The sequence below is a fragment of the Colletotrichum abscissum genome (assembly GCF_030869225.1).
Source record: "Colletotrichum abscissum strain IMI 504890 chromosome Unknown Scaffold_31.1, whole genome shotgun sequence".
Taxonomy (NCBI): Eukaryota; Fungi; Ascomycota; class Sordariomycetes; order Glomerellales; family Glomerellaceae; genus Colletotrichum; species Colletotrichum abscissum.
The window spans coordinates 274,732-293,862 of record NW_026850221.1 but is presented as its reverse complement, the minus strand read 5'-3'; the positions used below and the strand labels follow the sequence as shown (position 1 = coordinate 293,862).

At 39.0% G+C, this 19,131-nt stretch overlaps 4 protein-coding genes across 4 annotated transcripts; 1 reads left to right on the top strand and 3 right to left on the bottom strand.

Moving 5' to 3' along the window:
• Window positions 1-219: 219 nt before the first annotated feature.
• On the top strand, window positions 220-2,994 carry CABS01_11419 (uncharacterized protein; the record flags this gene model as incomplete). Its single annotated transcript, XM_060544774.1, has 5 exons — window positions 220-556; window positions 961-1,150; window positions 1,412-1,800; window positions 2,494-2,649; window positions 2,759-2,994. 5 exons carry the CDS (start codon window positions 220-222, stop codon window positions 2,992-2,994), a joined length of 1,308 nt encoding a protein of 435 aa, XP_060397596.1.
• On the bottom strand, window positions 1,472-1,831 carry CABS01_11420 (uncharacterized protein; the record flags this gene model as incomplete). The annotated part of the gene is made up of 1 exon (XM_060544775.1): window positions 1,472-1,831. The coding sequence occupies one exon, from the start codon at window positions 1,829-1,831 to the stop codon at window positions 1,472-1,474; it is 360 nt and encodes a 119-aa protein (XP_060397597.1).
• A 940-nt stretch (window positions 2,995-3,934) lies between the features above and the next one.
• CABS01_11418 (uncharacterized protein) lies at window positions 3,935-4,777 on the bottom strand (the record flags this gene model as incomplete). Its single annotated transcript, XM_060544773.1, has 1 exon — window positions 3,935-4,777. The coding sequence occupies one exon, from the start codon at window positions 4,775-4,777 to the stop codon at window positions 3,935-3,937; it is 843 nt and encodes a 280-aa protein (XP_060397595.1).
• A 3,140-nt stretch (window positions 4,778-7,917) lies between these two features.
• On the bottom strand, window positions 7,918-9,579 carry CABS01_11417 (alpha and gamma adaptin binding protein p34; the record flags this gene model as incomplete). The annotated part of the gene is made up of 3 exons (XM_060544772.1): window positions 7,918-8,486; window positions 8,713-9,234; window positions 9,501-9,579. 3 exons carry the CDS (start codon window positions 9,577-9,579, stop codon window positions 7,918-7,920), a joined length of 1,170 nt encoding a protein of 389 aa, XP_060397594.1.
• Between the last annotated feature and the right edge of the window lie 9,552 nt (window positions 9,580-19,131).

The window sequence follows — 19,131 nt, the reverse complement described above, 5'->3', positions numbered from 1 at the left end:
CCTAAGGAAAGAGCCACTAGCTGTAAGGTACCCGAACGGAGGAAGGTACGCTGGATACCTATGTCCCACCTTAGAAACGTCGCTCCCTGACCCCTGCTCACGTCGTTCATCCAGTCTTTTCCCGATTGGAACCTCAGGTTGATTTCCATCCACCCTCTTTCTCTCTCGCTCCAAGTCTCCAAGTCAGGTCTCCATGCGGTTGCAGCGTGAACTTTCAACATGGTCCTGTCAACCTGCATCATACTGCAGGTCGAGGGCGTCTTTTGCTGGCGCCGGTCGATCGCGGTTGGCATCACTGCACTACACTACACTGCTGCACTGCTGCACTGCATTCACAATGCACCACTCGCAACTGGGACAAGCCACATATTCCAGCGTCACATCGCTGGCTCGTCTTCGACTATTTCCTCCCACACTGTGTCGTACCTGACGTCTCTTTCGTCCGGTATTGTCCCTGTTCCTGGCGATCCATGCTCCCCCTCCTCGCCCTCCTCGCCCGACATTCACGCTTTCCCCTCGCCCCCAAGACGCGCCCTCCTCACACAAGCCGTGTCAGGTACACAATGATCCGCCAGATGTTGTCGACTGCATCCTGACAAGCTGTGTCACAGACGACTCCAAACGAAACCATACAAACCCGCCATGGCAACCAGGCACCTCTCGAAATAGCACACAAGGTTTCGTCGAATCGAATCGACGGCCATCAATCATTGTCCAGGGCATGCAGTCATCGATCTAGGCAGCTTCTGTCGTGGATCGTTGCGCCGCCTGACCTCACATATGCTGCATGCGGTGCCAGGTTGCTGTTCTGCCCATACACACACACCGTTCGTCCTCAGCTTCCGTCCTCAGGCTTGGATCTGCAAGGCTCCGTTCTCCATCTTCTAAACAAGAATGATCCGTGGCAAAAAAAGGGTCGCTCTCGCTTGATATGGTGACGCCTGCCGCTCTGCGCAACAGTCACGCAGCACAGAGACACCTGCCAGACGATAGCTGATCCACAGACTTCTGCAGCCGGTAGTATGCGACTGGCGGTCAAGAGTCCGCTCAGACGCCGCCGTCCCGGCTTTGTGAGCCTCCAGCTCGGAATGGGTCCATCACGAATTCAAGCTGGAGACAAGACTACATACTTTGAACCTCACTTTGACCCGTACGCCTTGCGCTAGCGCCTATCGCCGAGGGCTGACAAGGTCTTCCTAGTCAAGACCGCCATACTGAGTTCGACTGATTCAGCACAAGAAAACCAATGATTCAGTCAGAGTGCAAAGCCTCTTTTACTGGACCTACCTAGCACTTTCCAATCACGAAATATCTGGCTGACGGCTTAGGCCGGGACCAACGTTCAAAAGACTGTTTAAACAAGATAGGCTCGGACCAGCTGGATATTTACTCATTACTGGTCACAGCACAGGCTTTCCCGAGCGGCGTGCCCACTATGCACACCCAGGCAGACGGTTCACGGCTCTTGGAACTACGCAATTCTCTTGGCCGCCAAACTGCTCGCCCGAGGGAGCCCCGACCGTCCACTTATCCGCGGGGCAGATCTCGACGCCCATCTCCACGTCACCTTTGCGCCCGCTCGGTTCTTCATTCGAGCGATGGGGGTGATGGCTTTTATGACATGGTCGATGCTCTTGGGGAGATTCTTGTCATTTCGAGGCCATCCCGCCGGGGACGCCAACGGCACGGGGTTTGCGCCTCCAGAGGTCGTCCCCTTTCTCGGACCATCAAGACCAAGCCAGTTCCAGAGAGCCTCCACCCATAACTCAAGATACGTCGGTTGCCTTCTGGAACCACTGAGTAAGCAGGCGTCAACTTCCACAAATGACATGTCGAGAAAGGGGCCTCCCCATGCTGAGCTGAGGTTCAACCCGCCCAACTACATACCACCCAACCTCTTCGGCCGTCATACCGAGGGATGGTGCCGCCACGAATCGTTGCGCAAAAGTCTGAGGTGAACTATGTTTGCTCCATGCTCAGCGTCTCCCTTTGGCCCTGTCTCGCGTCTGCAACAGACATCGAAACGTCGTACCTCTAAAAACAACGCGTCGGGGCGATCGCCTGGCCATTCCTGTGGGAGTGCCGGGAACCAAAGGGATGTCTCAGACAAGACACTAGGGCATCACAAAGATCGCTTTGCACGACGGAGGGTCTTTTTACACACTTTGAGCGTTCCAGTATACATCTAACGAACCAATGCTATCCAACACAACGCCCATGACTGGTCTTGTTTCGCTGTCCTCACGTTCGAGCTCGAAACGGTCTTGGAATTCGCATCGATCCTCCCTCTGTTGCTAGACCAAAGGCAGCGACATACTCTCGTCGGCTTTCCAGGAGCCTTCGGCTTCGGCCTTGGTTTTTGGGAGACGCAACCTGTGTTACCTCGTACCTGCAGAAGCGTTATGCAGCCAGAACACCCATCCCATGGCCCAAGTGCCACATGCGCCGAAGACACTGTAACGCAGCGCTAACTGTCTTTGATCATCCGGCCAGCTACCTTCAAGCTCCAAGCCATCCGGCCGTCCTACGGTGACCCATTCGACATTGGTGGAGGAGCTCCATCGGCCAGCGACGGAGGACGAATATTCTACATTCGGGAGAAGCACATCCACGAAGTTCGGCCACAGAGCAGCTGGCAGATGGATTGCGGTTGCGCGACTGCCGGAGCTTTGACTCTTAATATGCTCAGACGTCCCGGTCTGATCACAACCGGTGACATTGGACATGCTCTGCCAATGTCAGATGACAAAAACTTCAGACGAAATGTTCCGCCCAAGCGCTCATTGGCGCTCGCTGCCGCCGGCATCGTTCCTCGAAGGCGTGGCGCCGTCGAATGGAGCTCAAGCGATCGGAATGTCCCATGCTCGCGCACGCGTCGGCGTATCACTAAGACAGACGGACTCCGTGAAGGCGGCTACAAATCTACCATACACCATCAGGAAGCCCGAAATAGCAATGGGATCCTCCGCTCGTCCAAAGTTCAAGGTCAAATAACACCTCCATGTCTGCATTTGCCTTTGCACTTGCACTTGCATTCATGGCATTGGCGCGCCTCATCCCGGCCAGGTGGTCCTCCAAAGAAGAAAGCCCCGAAGGTTGACGAGGGTCTTGTTAGTATGCTGTTGTTCTCTAACCAACCAAGTAGCTTCGTTTCAAGTGTTCCGAACGACGAAGCATAGAGTTTGACTTCATCCTGCATGGAAACGAGGGAGACCGCACTCGAGAGTCCACAGGCTTCTTTGCTCAAACGAGACAAGTCCGCTGTCAGCGCCGAAGCAAAGTCGTGGAGCAACGGATAGGGGACGGCATTGGGTCGGTGATGCATGACGGTTCGGCTCCGTTTTCCAGAATCGGTCTTGTTGAAGGGGTGCGCGAAGTGTGAGAAGGTCATCACAGTGTTAAGGAATGCGGAAGACTGTCCCTGAGAACTAGTCGGTGTCAGGGCTCCAAGTTGTCTTCAGCAGGATCCGCTTTTACCCCTGAGCGTTGATGTTGGTACCTCGCAACTTTCTCAGGGACGCTGCGGCTCAGCCAACCAGCCTCGAGAAGAACAACAGGGATCTGTCAAAGTCAAATCACTCTCATTGGACATTATGCTTGAAACTTGGCCGAATTCGGTCAGGCGAAAGATCGTCGATGGATTTCCTTGTCGGGTTAGAAAGAGAGCCACTACCGCAGCATCTCAAGGCTCAGGGCTTAAGACTCCCTCATGGAACCAGGGCAGAATCACCAGACATAGAGCCTGGAGGAAGAGAAAGGGAGGGGTGAGAGTCTGAGAGAGGACCTTCGTTGAGGTTCCCCCTGCCTTCCACGCCTCTCTGGCCCCATGGGCCCTCATTCTGCGGATACGTCGTGCCTTTTTCGTCTGATCTTTTCTCTTCCCGCTTCTGGCTCGTGTCTCCAGTCCTAGCCCCCGGTCCGCCTCCGGCCCCGTTCAACAACAACTGTCAGACAAGAGCCCTGTCGGAGCGCGGCCGTTGTGCAGCGTGCTTCCTCCGCGAAACGTCAACCAAGAACCCTGGGGGGAATATCTGTACGGAATACAGATAATTATCTTTTTTCGCCGCATAAGGGAGAACGGAGCAGGAAGTCTAGCCGTGACCATTGACGACCGACCGTCGCATAGTTCCGTGCGTTGTTGGTGGGAGATCGTCGTTTTGGATGCCCACTCGCCGTTGGCCTCGGATTCAAACAATCTAAACACTTCTGTTACTGACTCAGCCACCGAAGCCGACGACGGTCGTCCGCAAGTACGGCGGGGCCAATTCTGACTGTGGAATTCATCCATCGCCCTCTTGAGTTGCCAGCCCGCCGCCGCATGTGTCCGGATTTCGCGGTCGCCGGTATGGGCTGCCCATTGCTTCAAAGAATCTGCCCGTCTGGGGTTCATCGCTGCTAGCATCACCGGACGCCGGACGGGGACCCCAATCTCACAGCCTGGCGAATTCGTTCCAGAAGAATCGTCGAACATTGCGAGCCCGAAATCCCTGGCCAACTCCCTTGGCTTTGCCCCTCCCCCTATCTCGAGCCCTGCAGAGTTAATCCTCGCTTGCCGGGAGCCCTTGAGAGACCGGCTCTTGCTGCTGGACCCTTTATGGATAATACGCAAGATTGCCGCAAGAGGTAGACAAGGCGAGGAATAGGCGAGATGTATCGCTGACATTTCCGCCGCAAAGTCGGTGGCACCAACCCACAGAATCAAACGGTGGCATGGAAATCGGCTACTGACAGCCAGGCAACACGAGAGCGTGTGACGCTTTACGGATACAGGGTCCATATATCAGATCTGCTGCTCCGGAAATCCCGTCAGCCGACCATCCGCGGCTACCGAAAAGGCTACAGTCTTTATCAAGCCCGTGTTGTCGATAGTTGGCTAATTTTGCTTGGCTTGACAATGGCGTGCTTCAAAGTCTTTGTCGTTCCTTTGTTTCCACACCGCGAAACGCTCATGGCTGTCAAACTGTCAGTTGCCATCGATACCGTCCCAAAAGTCTGGTTCTACTTCCGTAGCTACGTCCGAAGGCCCAGAGCCTTCGTGTCGCTCGCAACTGCATTCAGCTCCATGTCCACCACTGACGGAGCATAATCACTCCGCGAAAGTTGACCAATGGGCAGGTTGCCAAAGCTGGGGCTCCGCCGAGGCATGAATGATCATCGCGACGCTGCGACAACACATCGAGAAACGCGCCTTGACGCGTTGCCATTGCTTACTCCAATTGCAATGTTTTGAAGCCTCGTGTGCAAGATGGTGCATGTCCACTGCGCATTTTACGATTGTTTACTTCCCATTACATGAGAGATACTGTGCAACGATCCAGATAGACACTAGCGACTGTAAGGCAGAACTCGAGATCCCACAGCATCGCACCACTAAGCTCGGACGATTATTCATTCTCCTCAATCGACTTGGCTACAGCCTACCTGTACGAAATGCCCTCTATACTGGCATGCAATCGACTACAGGTTACCAACGATCACGAACACAGCGTCTAGCAAAGCCCCCAACAGCGCAGCAGGGTACCCAAAACTACCGTGATACCGGGCCAAGCATTCCCAATCGAGTTTGCTGAAACTTAGCAGGTTATCGCTTCCTCGACAAGCATTACAGGCATCGCTGAGAAATTTCCGATTGAGCCTAGCTTCCCCGCCGGCAGAGGAGGGAGGATTCGTGAAGGAAAGAAAAAAGACCACCAGTCATGCGACGCCAGTCTCCAGCACGCTCACGCTGCTCCGCCGCATTGTTTGGCGATGCGCGGCAGAACATTCTATTGCTACAAAGACCTGCGTGCTCGGGCCTCTAGAGGGGACAGGAGTGAGGAGGGGAACCACGTCGGCATGAACCAAAGTGTGGGCCATATGGAGAGGCTGTGCCGGACTTGTCCCTGCTCGTCGTCTGTCTGCGACGTCGACGTCGTGCATCTGTACGAGATCGCACAAGGGCTTGCAAGAGGATCGACGCTAGCGTTCGTCTGATGTTCTCCCCGGCCCTCACCGAGACGGGTCCCCTGGCCGGCATCCCGCTGACACCTGCTTGACCCCGAGACGGGACTTGACCGTCGAATTGCTCGGATCAATCTATTCTCCCGGGTTGATCCAGCTTCTCGGCGATTGACAAGACCTACCGAGGGCTTCTTTTTCATGACTCGGTATAGGTAAACTCAAGCGCGGAGCGTCCCCGAAGCATAACCCAAGTGACGAACGACCTTTGGCACTATGGACTGACTGGGTACACTAACTAGCCTTGCCGCATGATACTAATGGATTCCCTGCTTCGTTCGCCCGCCGTCCGAACTGCTCAATTCGAGTGGGTTCACTTTATATTTCCAAGCCGTCTAAAGCAAACCTATATGTCTGCTTAACCACGCCCCCGGATTTCCCTGGCCCAAAACGGGTCAGCTTGCGCAAGATATTGAAATGGGACCGTTTTCGCACTAAGAAGCATCACTCTATGCATGCCACGCGGCGTGTCGAAGACTGGAAGGAATAGGAGAGGCCTGGTGATTCATGGAATATGCCAACTTGAGCATACACAGCCGGGGCAGCATTTTGCTAGAAAATCCCAGGATCTACGTCTTCTGGATAGCCTTCACTTTGTCTGCTCACGGGAGATCGGCAGAAAGCCACGTTTCTGGAGACTTTACCCCTATGTGGTGCCCCTTTTGGACGCAATGGCTGACGTTCGTTGTTGCTCCGTAATGTTTTCAGCATGGTCACTTGCAACTTCACGGGCTACGGCTTAATACCACGACGAATGCCTCCAGACAGGCTCTTCGCTAGTTGGTTGAAGATGGACGTTGCAAGGCCCCACGACAGGGAGAAATTTGAGTGGATTTGGTGACAGTCGGGGAGTGCAGACGGAACATATCGTTGGCTGTATATCGAGCCTCTCGGGTTGTGTAGAGCTGATGCCGTATTCATATATGGGCCGACTTGTGTCGCCCTATGGATCAATAAGCCTATCTGGGATTTAAGAAGATGGGAGGGACTACGATTGCCTTTGTGACATCTTCATACTGCGTTGTGAGTGGTCGACTCTGACGCCAATCGCTTTGCATGTTAGTACCTAGCCGAATGGCCTCCTGCGCCTGTCACACTGCTTCAGCTATACTATCTGCTCAGTTGCATGGACCAAAGGATCATCATGACTGACTAAACATCGGAATCATCAGCGCATTATCTACAGAACCTTGAGGTAGACAGTCTGGGTTATGAGAGGCTGGGCTTACGGCCTTATAGGTGGTGAGGCATCACTAGGGGAAAGGAGTCCTCCAAAGTCGAATACTCCTGCTCCATATGGAAGACGAGATCGATTTTTCTCGACCTTTTTTTTTTTTTTTTTTACTTTTCTCTGTGCTATTCAGACCTGACATGCCTGGGTATCTATACCGTTACGCCACCTTTCCCACTCTCTCAAGTAATGGCGGGAGCAGATAGCTCTGGTTTGAAGGTTGACACTGCTGCCTTTGACTTCCAATCCGAGGGTCTCTCTTTCTCTCTCTCTCTCTCTCGTCTGCATAGTACACAAGAACCGTGACCTTGGTTCCTAGACCACCCCAAGTGCAAAGTTTCTGTCGACGAGATTTCTGGGAGACGGGACTCGGGGTGTCCAAAGTTCCAGCTAGTTCTTTTGTCTTCTTTTCCGTCACTGTTCCTGTTCAAGGGAAACAGACCGACAGACCATTGGTCCTCCAAACTGCTCGCGATGGGAAAAACTCTTCCCAGAGCAACCGATCAGCGAGCTATTTCCTCCAATCCCGCTTCCATCTCAGAGTTGCTTCCTTTTGTGTCTTCCTCCCAGTGACACATGCAGCCTGCGCAGCTGACATGATTACACGACTGACCAAACATCAACGGCCCAACCCCCAAAACCAGACCAGATCAGAGGAGCCAGGAGCGCATTCGTCTACGGCCCCCCTTTCAAAGCTCCTTCATCACCTCCCCAACGGCCTTCTTCGCCATCCTCCGCCTCTGGTCCTCGGGCAGCCCCGCGCTGAGGTCCCGGACAGCCTGCAGCTTGCGCATCATCTGCTCAATCTTTTCCACGTCCTCGGCGTCCAGGTCCTCTATTTCAGCGTCCTCGACCTTCTTCTCTTGCGTCGTCTTCGCCGAGTCCGGTTTCTCGGCGGTAGCAGCGCCTCCCGCGCTTCCACTCGCTGCTTTTGCCGTGTCCGCTGCTCCCCCTTCTACTACTTCATCCTCATCCTCCGGCTCCTGCTCGAGGTTCCAAATCGCCTTCTTCAGCCCTTCGAAATCCGCTCTGTCGAAGCCGAAATCCAGGTTCTCTGGGTCGTCGAGGTCGAAATCGTCGTTGTCGTCGCCGTCGTCGTCGTTGCCGGTGCCGCCTGCTAGAGGTCTGGGTTTCCTGGGTAAATCACCGGCGGCGGTGTCGAGGTCCGAATCGAGGTCTGATGGGCCGTCCATGTCGTCTGCGGCGTCCCAGTCGTTGGATTCGAGGGCTTCGAGGACTCTTGCTATGCCCATTTTCTCTGGCAAAGGGATGTCAGCATGGACGGACCTTTTATGTTGTGCCGAATAGGGGTAGGTTCCGGGACAAAGGTGCTCTACTCTCCCATGACCCCTTCCTCCCAAAACGGCCCTCAAGTGTTGAAGCACGGCTCAGGGGTATGAACCGCAGACTGAATGATCCGAAGCAAGAGAGAGAGCCAAAAGCAGGAACGGAAAAGAAGAGACAAGAAAGGGGATGTGACGAACCTCCAAACTCGTTCCGGCCATCATCCTTCTTACCCCCACGAACCTGCACAAACTCGAGTCCCCACTCAGCGCAGAGATCCTCCCACTCGTCCGCCGTCCCATCCCCGACGCCGATGCCCAACCCGACGCCGTCCCATCCCCACCCGCCGAGCCCTTCGCGAACGACCCTCCCGACCTCGGTGATGAGCGCGCGGGTGTCCTCTGGCGAGGGCTGGGGGGTCGTTGCCGGTGCTGTTACTGATACCGGCGCAGGGGTGGTACCGTCTTCCGGTAACGGGGCTGATGTCGAAGACGATGATGAAGGAGAAGAAGGCAGCGCAAAAACAACAGCCAGCCCGCCCAGCACGGTGAGGACCTCCTTGGCCTCGGGCGAGAGAAAGGAGGCGGACCACTCGGCCGGGGAGTCGACGAGGTCCAGCCAGATGGGCACGTCGGCGGTGTAGTAGCTCGTCTTGATGGGGAGGATGTGCGTTGTGCCCGCGAGGGTTGTGGATGCCGGTTCTGGGTGGGTGCCCGTGAGGTCTACCCTTCCCGCGTTAGTACGATACTCTTCCACAAAGTGTTGGCATCTAGTGAGAGTGCGCGGAAAGTTTGCAATGTGACGAGTTGCGGTGAGATCATGAGGATGCCGTTGCGTAGTTTCGCATGTGATGCGGGCTTCATTCCCCTTTCATCTCATGAGCATGAGATACATGAGGTCAAGAGCTCCTGTTTGAGGATGCAATAGCCAGATGCCAAGGCTCATGTAAACAAACAGGAGAAAAATAGAAAGTGCCGTTTTCGCCAACCTTTAATGACTCTACTCAAATGCTGCGTCGAGTCCGCAAGCGAGACCGCCAACACCCGGCGCGGATTCTTGACTTCCATAACTCTATCACCTTTCCTTCTTTCCTCGATGTTGTTGGTAGATCTTGATTTCTGCGTATTCAAGGCGTTCTTGTTGTTGAAGAGGATGGAACGTTGAACGACACGACGTTGGTAAACAAACTTGGCGAGCTCTGCGAGTGTTTGAGCTTTCGAATGTCCAGGCGCAATGAGATTGACTGAGGTGAGGTGAGGTGAGGTGGGATGGCGGGGCACAACAAAACGGCGGGGTTCCGTCGGCGCAGGGTCCAGATTACCTAACTCTGTGCGGACGGTCCGTACATACTCGTCCAATTGGTAAGACTCCACCCCACACGACGGATCACCCCCTACGACAGATCACCCAATTCAGCCAGATTCAGCCAAAACCGCTATTCCATATATATATAAATAATTAAAAAATAAATATTTTAAAAAATACGTAAGCTAAAAAAAAGTATAATTAGTATAGAAAAATATTTAAAAAAAGTTATTTTATATTATATTATATAGTAATATTAGATTTAAAATATGCTTCTAAATATTAGTACTTACTAATAATTCCTATATAAATACTAATATTATACTATGTTATTATAATAGATTTAGGATACGGCCGGTAATAGGACGTCGATAACTTAGTAACTAATATACGGTCCGTATTATAAAAAAACTTTTTAAAAAGCAGAGCCCTTATAAAAAACTTTATAAGCTTTAGTTTTATAATATACTTATACTTATATTATAGCCTCGCTAATTAAGTATTTATAGCCTAATTTTTTACAATTCTAAAACTTATACTTATATAAAGTAATTAGTATAAATAATAATAAATTATAAAAACGAACGGAACGTTAATAAAATAATACCTAGCTATTAATAAAAAGCTATTAGTACTAACGAGCTATAGCTATTTAGAGTTAATTATTTAACTTTATTCTATTCGAGGGAACGAGCTTATTATAGGGCGAGTCCTATTTAAATACTAATATTTATAAAAGAGCTAGATAAAGAAAATAATTAGGGTAAATTACCCTTATAGGCTAATTACTTTATTAATACCCTAAGGACCTTATTTATTATAAACGGGGCGTTTATTAATAACCAATTACTAAATATACGAAGTTAAGGCGCGTATAAAAGTATAAATAGTACTAAAATAGCTAGTTTAATAGACCTTATAAGCTTAATAATAACTTATTTTTATAAAATAATAAAAATAATAGTTAAAGATTAAAACTAAGAACGGTATTAATATAAGGAGCTCGTTTAATAGCTTACTAAGTAGCTAGTAATATATCTAAATCGATAAGAATATAAAAAGCCTTTTTTTAATAACTATAAACTAATTAAAAAAGAGTTTATAAGTACTTAAATAGTAAATTAGATTATTATTATAAAAATAAGTAATAAGCTTTATATAAAAAGTACTATAGAATAATATATTAAATAGGCCCTATTTAAAATATCCTTATTATTATAAATATAATAGCGTAATTACAAAAAGAGCTTTTAAAATTCCCTCTCCTAAGGTAATTTCTTAGTATTTATTCACTAATAATACATAAACCCCGAGATTTAAAAACGGGAATATTATAAAGAGCTAAGGATAAAAAAGTTAAAAGAGGGCTAGACCCTTACTTAGTTCTTCGCTAAGTAGTTAGTAATTTATTATAACCTAAGTATAAAAAATATAAAGAATTTAAAAATAGAGGTATATTAGTTCTTTTTTAAACTACTATTTTAGTTATAGGACGATTTAATTTATTATAAGGTCTTAATTAAAAGAGTACGTAATATAGCTTACGAGGCTAATAAATTATAATTATTAAATTAGTAAAAGGGTAGCGACTAGTTATAAAAAGATAGTAAAAAAAGGCTATATTTATTATTAAAATAACTATATTAAATATTTCCTTTTTATAAAAAAAAGAGTAGGGAGAGCTCTAAGGGGCTAGGTTTTAAGGACTTACTAAGAATAATATTATAAAAACTATATAATAAAAGTACTCGCACTAAGCTATTATAAAAACGTCGTAATAATAATATTAAGTACTTTATATATAATAAAATAAGCTATATATTTAATAAGTATTAAAAGAATAAGTTAAGAAATAGGAGCAATAATAAGCTAACGTACTCCCGATCGAAGCTAACGTTAATAACTATTTAATAAGTTATTACTAAGCTAAGAGTTATAGAGGTCGACTTATTAAAAAACGAATAAGTATAGGTAATATACTTAATATATTTACGCTAAGTATTAAAAAGGTATTAATAAAAATAATTATAAAAAGTAGGGTAATAGTTCTATAAAATATTACTAAAAAGCTAATAAAAATTAATATAAATATATATTCTAAAATAGATATTATTAATACTAAGCTCGTAACTTACTTAAGGTTAACCCCGGTTATTATTATAGCTCCCTCGTTAAAAGATTTTTAGGGTAAAGCCGTAGGTTAAAAAAAAGCTTATTAATTAACGCTCTTTTTTATTAACTATTATAAGTAACTAAAGAAGATTTAGTAACTATTTACTATAATTAATAAAAATAAAAGAATAGTAAACCTCTTATTATTATAATTATTAATAAACTAAGAGGGTATTTATATTAATATAGTAACGAATATATAGTTATACGAACTTATTTTAGTTACTAAACTAGAGGTAATAGCTCGTAATATTATTAAGAATTATAAAAAGATATACGTATTATATATTACTATTATAAGAAATATCGTAAAGGTAATAGAGATTAAACTATAAGAGGGTTTATTATTAAAACTTTAATTAAAAATAGAAATATTTAACGAGTAGTTAGTAAAAGGACCGTAACTATATAACGGGGTAAAATACTTAATTAACTTAGTTTTAAGTACTAAACTATTATATAGTCCTATTTATTCGTTAAGTAAAAAATAACTTAATAAGCTTTATACATATATTATTAAAAACCTAGCGAATAGTTATATTATATTTTTAGTTAGTAAGGCGGGGGTACTAATCCTTTTTATATTAAAAAAGGACGGTACGCTACGCTTTTATATAAACTACTATAAGCTAAATAAAATAATTATAAAAAATTAATACTTACTACTACTTATTAATAAGCTCCTAAATAAGCTTTATAGAGCGAAATAAATTTTAAAAATAAATATTAAGGATACTTATTACTATATCTAAATTAAAAAAGAAGACTAATAAAAAATAGCGTTCTAGAGCTAATATAATTATTTCGAATATATTATTATACTTTTTAGGCTAATAAACGTACTTACGACGTTCTAAGTATATATTTACTAAGCGCTCGCCGATTTATTAAATACTTATTATATAATATATATAAACGATCTAATAATCTATTTAATAATAAAAGAGTAATATATAGAGGATATCAAAAAGGTCCTCCGACGTTTATAATTATATAGGCTTTTTACTAAATTATTAAAATACTCGTTTTATTAAAAAAGGGTCGAGTTCCTAAGTTATATTATTATATTAAAAAGAATTAAGATTAACTCGTTGTAAGTACGAACGATTACTAACTAAAAAGCGCTAAAGTCTATTAAGAATATCTAAGTATTCCTAGGGTTTTATAACTTCTATCGGAAGTTTATTACTAAATACTCGGGTATTATTATACCGATAATAATATTATTAAAAATAAAAAAGGGGTAGATAAAAGATTTCTAATAAACTAAAAAAATAGATAAGGCGTTTAATTAGCTAAAAGTTATTTTTATTTTAGTAACTATATTTACGTATTAAAACTTATAACGTATTATATAAGTAAAAACCGATACTTTAGTTAAAACTATTATAATAATCTTATTATAATAAGCTAATAAAAAATAGCGACCCGTTACTTATTAATTATAAAAGCTCTTAAATACGGAATAGTAATAAGTTACGGGCTAATAAAAACTACTTATTATAATAAAAAAGCTAGAGTACTAAGCTTATTATTTCTAGGGCCTTTTATAAAAATTTATAATTTTAATAAATTACTAAGTATTTAAAAAAGTAATTAGTATACTAGCGCAGGATTTTTAAAAAAAAGCTCGTAAAGTAAGTATATAAACTATTAATATTTAACTTTAATTTAAAATACTAACTAAAAAAAACGAACCTAGCGGACGGTTTATTTAAAAAGCTAGACTATATAAAGGGGGAAGTATTTTATAAAGACGTCCTCTTTATACTAGCTTAGAAACTACGTTTTATTAATAAACTATTACCTAACGTTTAATAAAAAATAATTAGTTTAAAAAGATAAAATAATATTATTAAAGTATATATTTAAGTAGTTAAGGCCTCCCTTTATAATCTTAGCTAAATATTAACTAGCTTTAAAAATAAAAAACCTTCTCCCCTATATTAGTAACGTATTATAGGGCGTATTAATAAAATAGTAATAGTTATTACCGTAACAACTTAAAGTAAGAAAATAAGAGAGTTATTAATAAACGCTCATTAATAGTTTTATAAAAATAAAAAAGAGTTAAATAGAGCTAGGGTTATTATATTAAAATAGTATATCTTACGTTTTATTATAAAAGAGCTTATAAAGGGTAAAATAGTATTCGTTTCCCGTTTCTTATTAAAACTTAAGGAGCTTATTAAAAAACTATAAGCTAAAAACGAGTTTTATATATTATAATTAATAAGAGTTTATACTATAATTAGCGAGCTAAAAATATATTTATTTAATAAATAAGGTATACTATTTTTTTAAAAAAAACTTATTATTTTTTAAGTAGAGTTTTTTTAAATAGAGATCTTTTATTAATATTATAATAATTATAAAGTAAGTTATATAAGAGCTACGAAAACTCTCGAGCTAATTTAAAAAAAGTTTTACTAGGAAAATATCTAACGAGATATTTAGGAATACGTTAAAAACTATAAGTATTATTTAGGAATTATAACCCTAAAATATAAACTATATAGGTAACTATAGTTATTACTACTATCCTTATATCTATTTTAAAAAATATTTATAAATTTTATTATAGGGCTATTACTAAGCGCTCGTAATAACGGTATAAAATATAATAATATCTTAGTTATTATTTATTATATAATAAAATTCGTAAAGTTCTTATTTATTATTAAAATACTTAACGTAATATAAATAGTAAATATTTTATACTAAGAGGTTAAATATAAGTTTAGTATACTAAAAAGTATTATTATAAATAAAAATAAGCTTTTTATAAGCATATTTTAAAAAAAGTTCGCTAAGGAACGAGCGATATATTACTAACTATTTACTATATATTATTTATAAATAAATAGCTAAATAGAGCGGATTTATTAAATATTAAAAAAGTATTTAAAGATCTATACTAAGGGCTCGCTAAATAAGTAAATAATATAATTAAAAAAAGCTAAGTTTATATATAATAATAGCTAATACTTTATTATAAAAGTATCCTTATATATAGTATTATATAGTTACTACCCTAAGTACGTTAAATATATACTTAATTATAAAGCTATAGTTTAAGGGGGTTAAAAAAGGGTTTAAAAAATTAAAAAGATTAGGGCCTAGGCTACGCGAGCGTAAGTATAAGTCTCTAAGAGCTAAGTAGCTTATTATAATAAAAAATATATCCTAAAGAAGTTTAATTATAGAGAGGTCGTTAGCTTATTAATAAAGAATATATAATTTAAAAATAATAAACTAATATTAAGATATATTAAAATAATAATAACTAAAAGGGTAAGAAAATAGGCTTATTAAATATATTTATTAGAATAGTATTAGAAAATATATAATATTTTTTTAGTTTCTTAGCTTAAGCTATAGGGAAATTACTAAATAGTTAGTAATTAAATAATAAATTTCCTAGAGTTAGAGAATAAATAAGACGTTTAAAAAGTTAAAAAAATCGTTATAATATAAATTAAAGGAGGAAACTTATGATATCTTATTAAATAGGCTAAGTAGCTTACTAAATATAATACGTAAGAGCTTATTAAATATTTTAAAAAAATAGCAAAAGTAGTTAAAAAATTCGAACGTTATAAAAAAAAGGTATATATAAAATAAGATAATAAATATTAAGTTCGTAGTAAAAAGTTACTAAAAATAAGTTAATTAATAATACTTTATAGAACCTTTTTATTTAGCTTAGCGTAATTTTTAAAAAAAAGATATAGTATTATAACCCTTAGTAATACGTTATTAAAAAATTATTAAAATCTAGTTATATAAAAAGAGTAACCTACGTAATATTAATAATAATAATAGCGGCTCTAGCGTATACTTTTAAAGCTTAATAATTAATAATAGTAATCCGCTCGGTAAGTAAAAAGCGAGGAGGCTTTATATATATACTTAGCTAACTATTTAAAATAAAGCTATTAACTTTATTAATATTATAATAAATAAGAAAGAAGTAGTTAAAGTTATATAGAGTATTATATATATTAGTAATAGTAGTTTATAAAACGTTCGCTACCTAGTTACTGTTAAAGGTTATAATAAGAAATATAATAAGAGCTATAATAAGAGGTATAATAAGAGCTATAATAAGAGGTATAACGGGAGCTATAACAAGAAGTATAATAGGAGCTATAATAAGAAGTAAAATAAAAAGCGAAGTAGGGGGTATAACGTTATTATTATTAGTAATAGGTTAAGGATAGGGAACGTTATCCGAGGTAACGCTCTTATAATCCTAATTAAGCTAAGGGACCTTAGTAATATTAATATTTATAAAGAATATATTAATATCGAACTACTTATTATAACTCGTAGTTTTAATTTTAGTATAAATAATAGCCTCGTTAAGCTATTATAAAGCTTTTATTTAGAATAAAAAGAGCATAATATTAGTTTTATTAAGATTTAAAATAATATAACTAAGAGCTAGAGTACCCTCGTTTATATTAAAAAGAGTATTATAAGTAAAGGTTAATAAGTTATTAATATTAAAGTAGTAGCGCTTATTATAACGCTAAAAAAAAAATTCTCTAAGTCGCTACTAAGCTTTTTAGATTTAATATTTTTATACTAGGACTTATTAAACTTAAACTTAAAATTATCTTACTTATTATTATTATTAAGAATATAATTAATAATAAAAATACGCTTTTTAATAAGAGTCCGAGTCTCGGGACTATAAGAAATAGGGGTAGTACTATATATAGTAACGGTATAAGTAAGTACTTTATTTACTAAGAACTTAGTAACGTATTTATAAAAAATAAGAAAAATAAGAAACTCTTAGATATACGTAATAGTAACGCCCTTAAAAGTCTCTTTATAATACTAAGCTAGAGCGTTAAGGTTATTTTATAAAATAATTATATAGCTATTATTATAAAAATAAACTAATTAAAAACGATTAAAATAGAAGATAATCTTAGTTTTATTATTAATATTAAAAATACTAGCCTAAAAAAAGAAATTTAAGTTAATAAAAAAAAAATTTACTAAACGATTACTAACGACTTATTATAATTAAAATTAATAAGTTTAAATACTTATAGTTAATAACGAGCTTTTAAAAAGTAGCGTATTTAAAATAAACCTTTTTCGCTTTATTACTTACTAATAGGTTAGTAATATAAGTAGCGACCTTTTTTTACGTATTAATAATATAGCTAAAGGTATAAAGAACGTAGCCGCGTTTATAAGAATTAAAACTACCCTATTCTTTAATATTATAAAACTCTATAAGAGTATTCTAAATAAACTAAACGGCGCTATATAGCTCCTCAGAAACCTAAAAAATATCGTTAATAAATATTTTAATAACAGATTAATAAAAACTTAACGACTTATAATAAAATACTTTTTCTTATTAATTTAATAAATAATATACTTAGCGATATAAATACTAGTAATATAAACGAGCTCGTTAATATTATAATATATACTAACTAAGTAGCGTATATAAAGAGTATTATTATAGAGATTATAAAAGCCCTTCTTAAGCTTATACTTTATATTAAGTATATTTTAAATATATAAAATAGTAAATATTTCGGTAAATACTTAATAATAATATAATAAGAGAGTCGTAATTAAGAAACAATATAGAATTAGAATATTATAAAAAAAAAAATATAGTTATATAAAAAAGAATTCGTAAAACGGTTACTAAATAAAAAGGGGAAAAAAAAAGTAAATACGTAACTAATAATAAAAAAAAAATCTTTTATTATACTTAAAGGCTTAGTAATAATAATAACTACGAGGCTAAGAGGGCTCTTATATATTATAATAATTAAAATACTTTATTACGAATATATATTACTAACTTAATAACTAGTCGGTGCGCTATTACTAAATAATAATAATAAAATATTTATTAAATAAGAAAATAAGAGTAATACCTTATTCCTAAGTAAAAAAAAATATTATTAATGCCTTATAGAATTTATTATAAATAATAACGTTAATAACTTTATTATTAGTATTAAAAAAAATATTACGTAATAACTTTAGGGACTAAAGTTACGTAAGGGGGGAGTAATTATAATAAATTTAAAATACGGCTAATAATAGAACGCTAATAACTTAGTAACTAGTATATGGTCCGTATTATAAAAGAACTTTTTAAAAAGTAAAGCCCTTACGAAGGACTCTATAAACTTTAGTTTTATAATATACTTATACTTATATTATAACCTTACTAGTTAAGTACTTATAGCCTAATCTCTTATAGTTATATAACTCTTTTATTTATTAAAAAAAATAAAATTTTAAAGTTAATTATTTTTAATAGATTTAAATTAAACTTATATAAATAGTTTTTTATTAGTAATATAAGTATTATTATATAGAAATATTAAGTTATATTATAATAAGTAGTATTTATAAAAACTTGAATTTCCTAAGCTTATATAATTAGTATAACGCTAAAAATAGTATAGTTAAGCTTAGAAAAATATTTAGAAAATTATGATATTTTAAAATACTTAGCTTTATTTATTTTTTATAAAGTTAAAAAATCGTATTTTTATATAGTAAAAAACGTTATATTTAATTTGATAATATCTTAATTATTATAATAGATTATAATTTATAAAAATGATTTTAGTAAGAAAACTATATATTATATATTTAAAAGTATCTTTTGTATATTTTTAATATTATAAAATGAAGTAGGTAGAACTAGTGGTTTTTAACTGAATTGTACCGAATTGGGTGATCTGTCGTAGGGGGTGATCCGTCGTGTGGGGTGGAGTCTTAGGTGACCTTTGCCAAAAAAAAAAACAACTCTCGGTCGCCCGTGCCTTCCGGACGGAGCTAGACCCTAACGATGCTCGAGCGTGCTTACACGAAGCGGAAGGGGTCCAGTCCGCTTGTGAGACATGGGACGGAAGCTTCGGGTGCAACATGATATTTCCCTCCTTCTCCTTCTCCTCCTCTTCCTTCTTACACATGAACATTCTCTACTTCTTTTTCTTCCCAACAGACGCAGCTTTGCACATCACCCAATGCACAAATATTGGAAATCATATTTGCTAGCAATTCATCTTGATTGGGTAATACGTATGAATATATATATCATGCTGTGCTTTTCGTAAGTACTCTGAACCCTCGCTACCTATGCC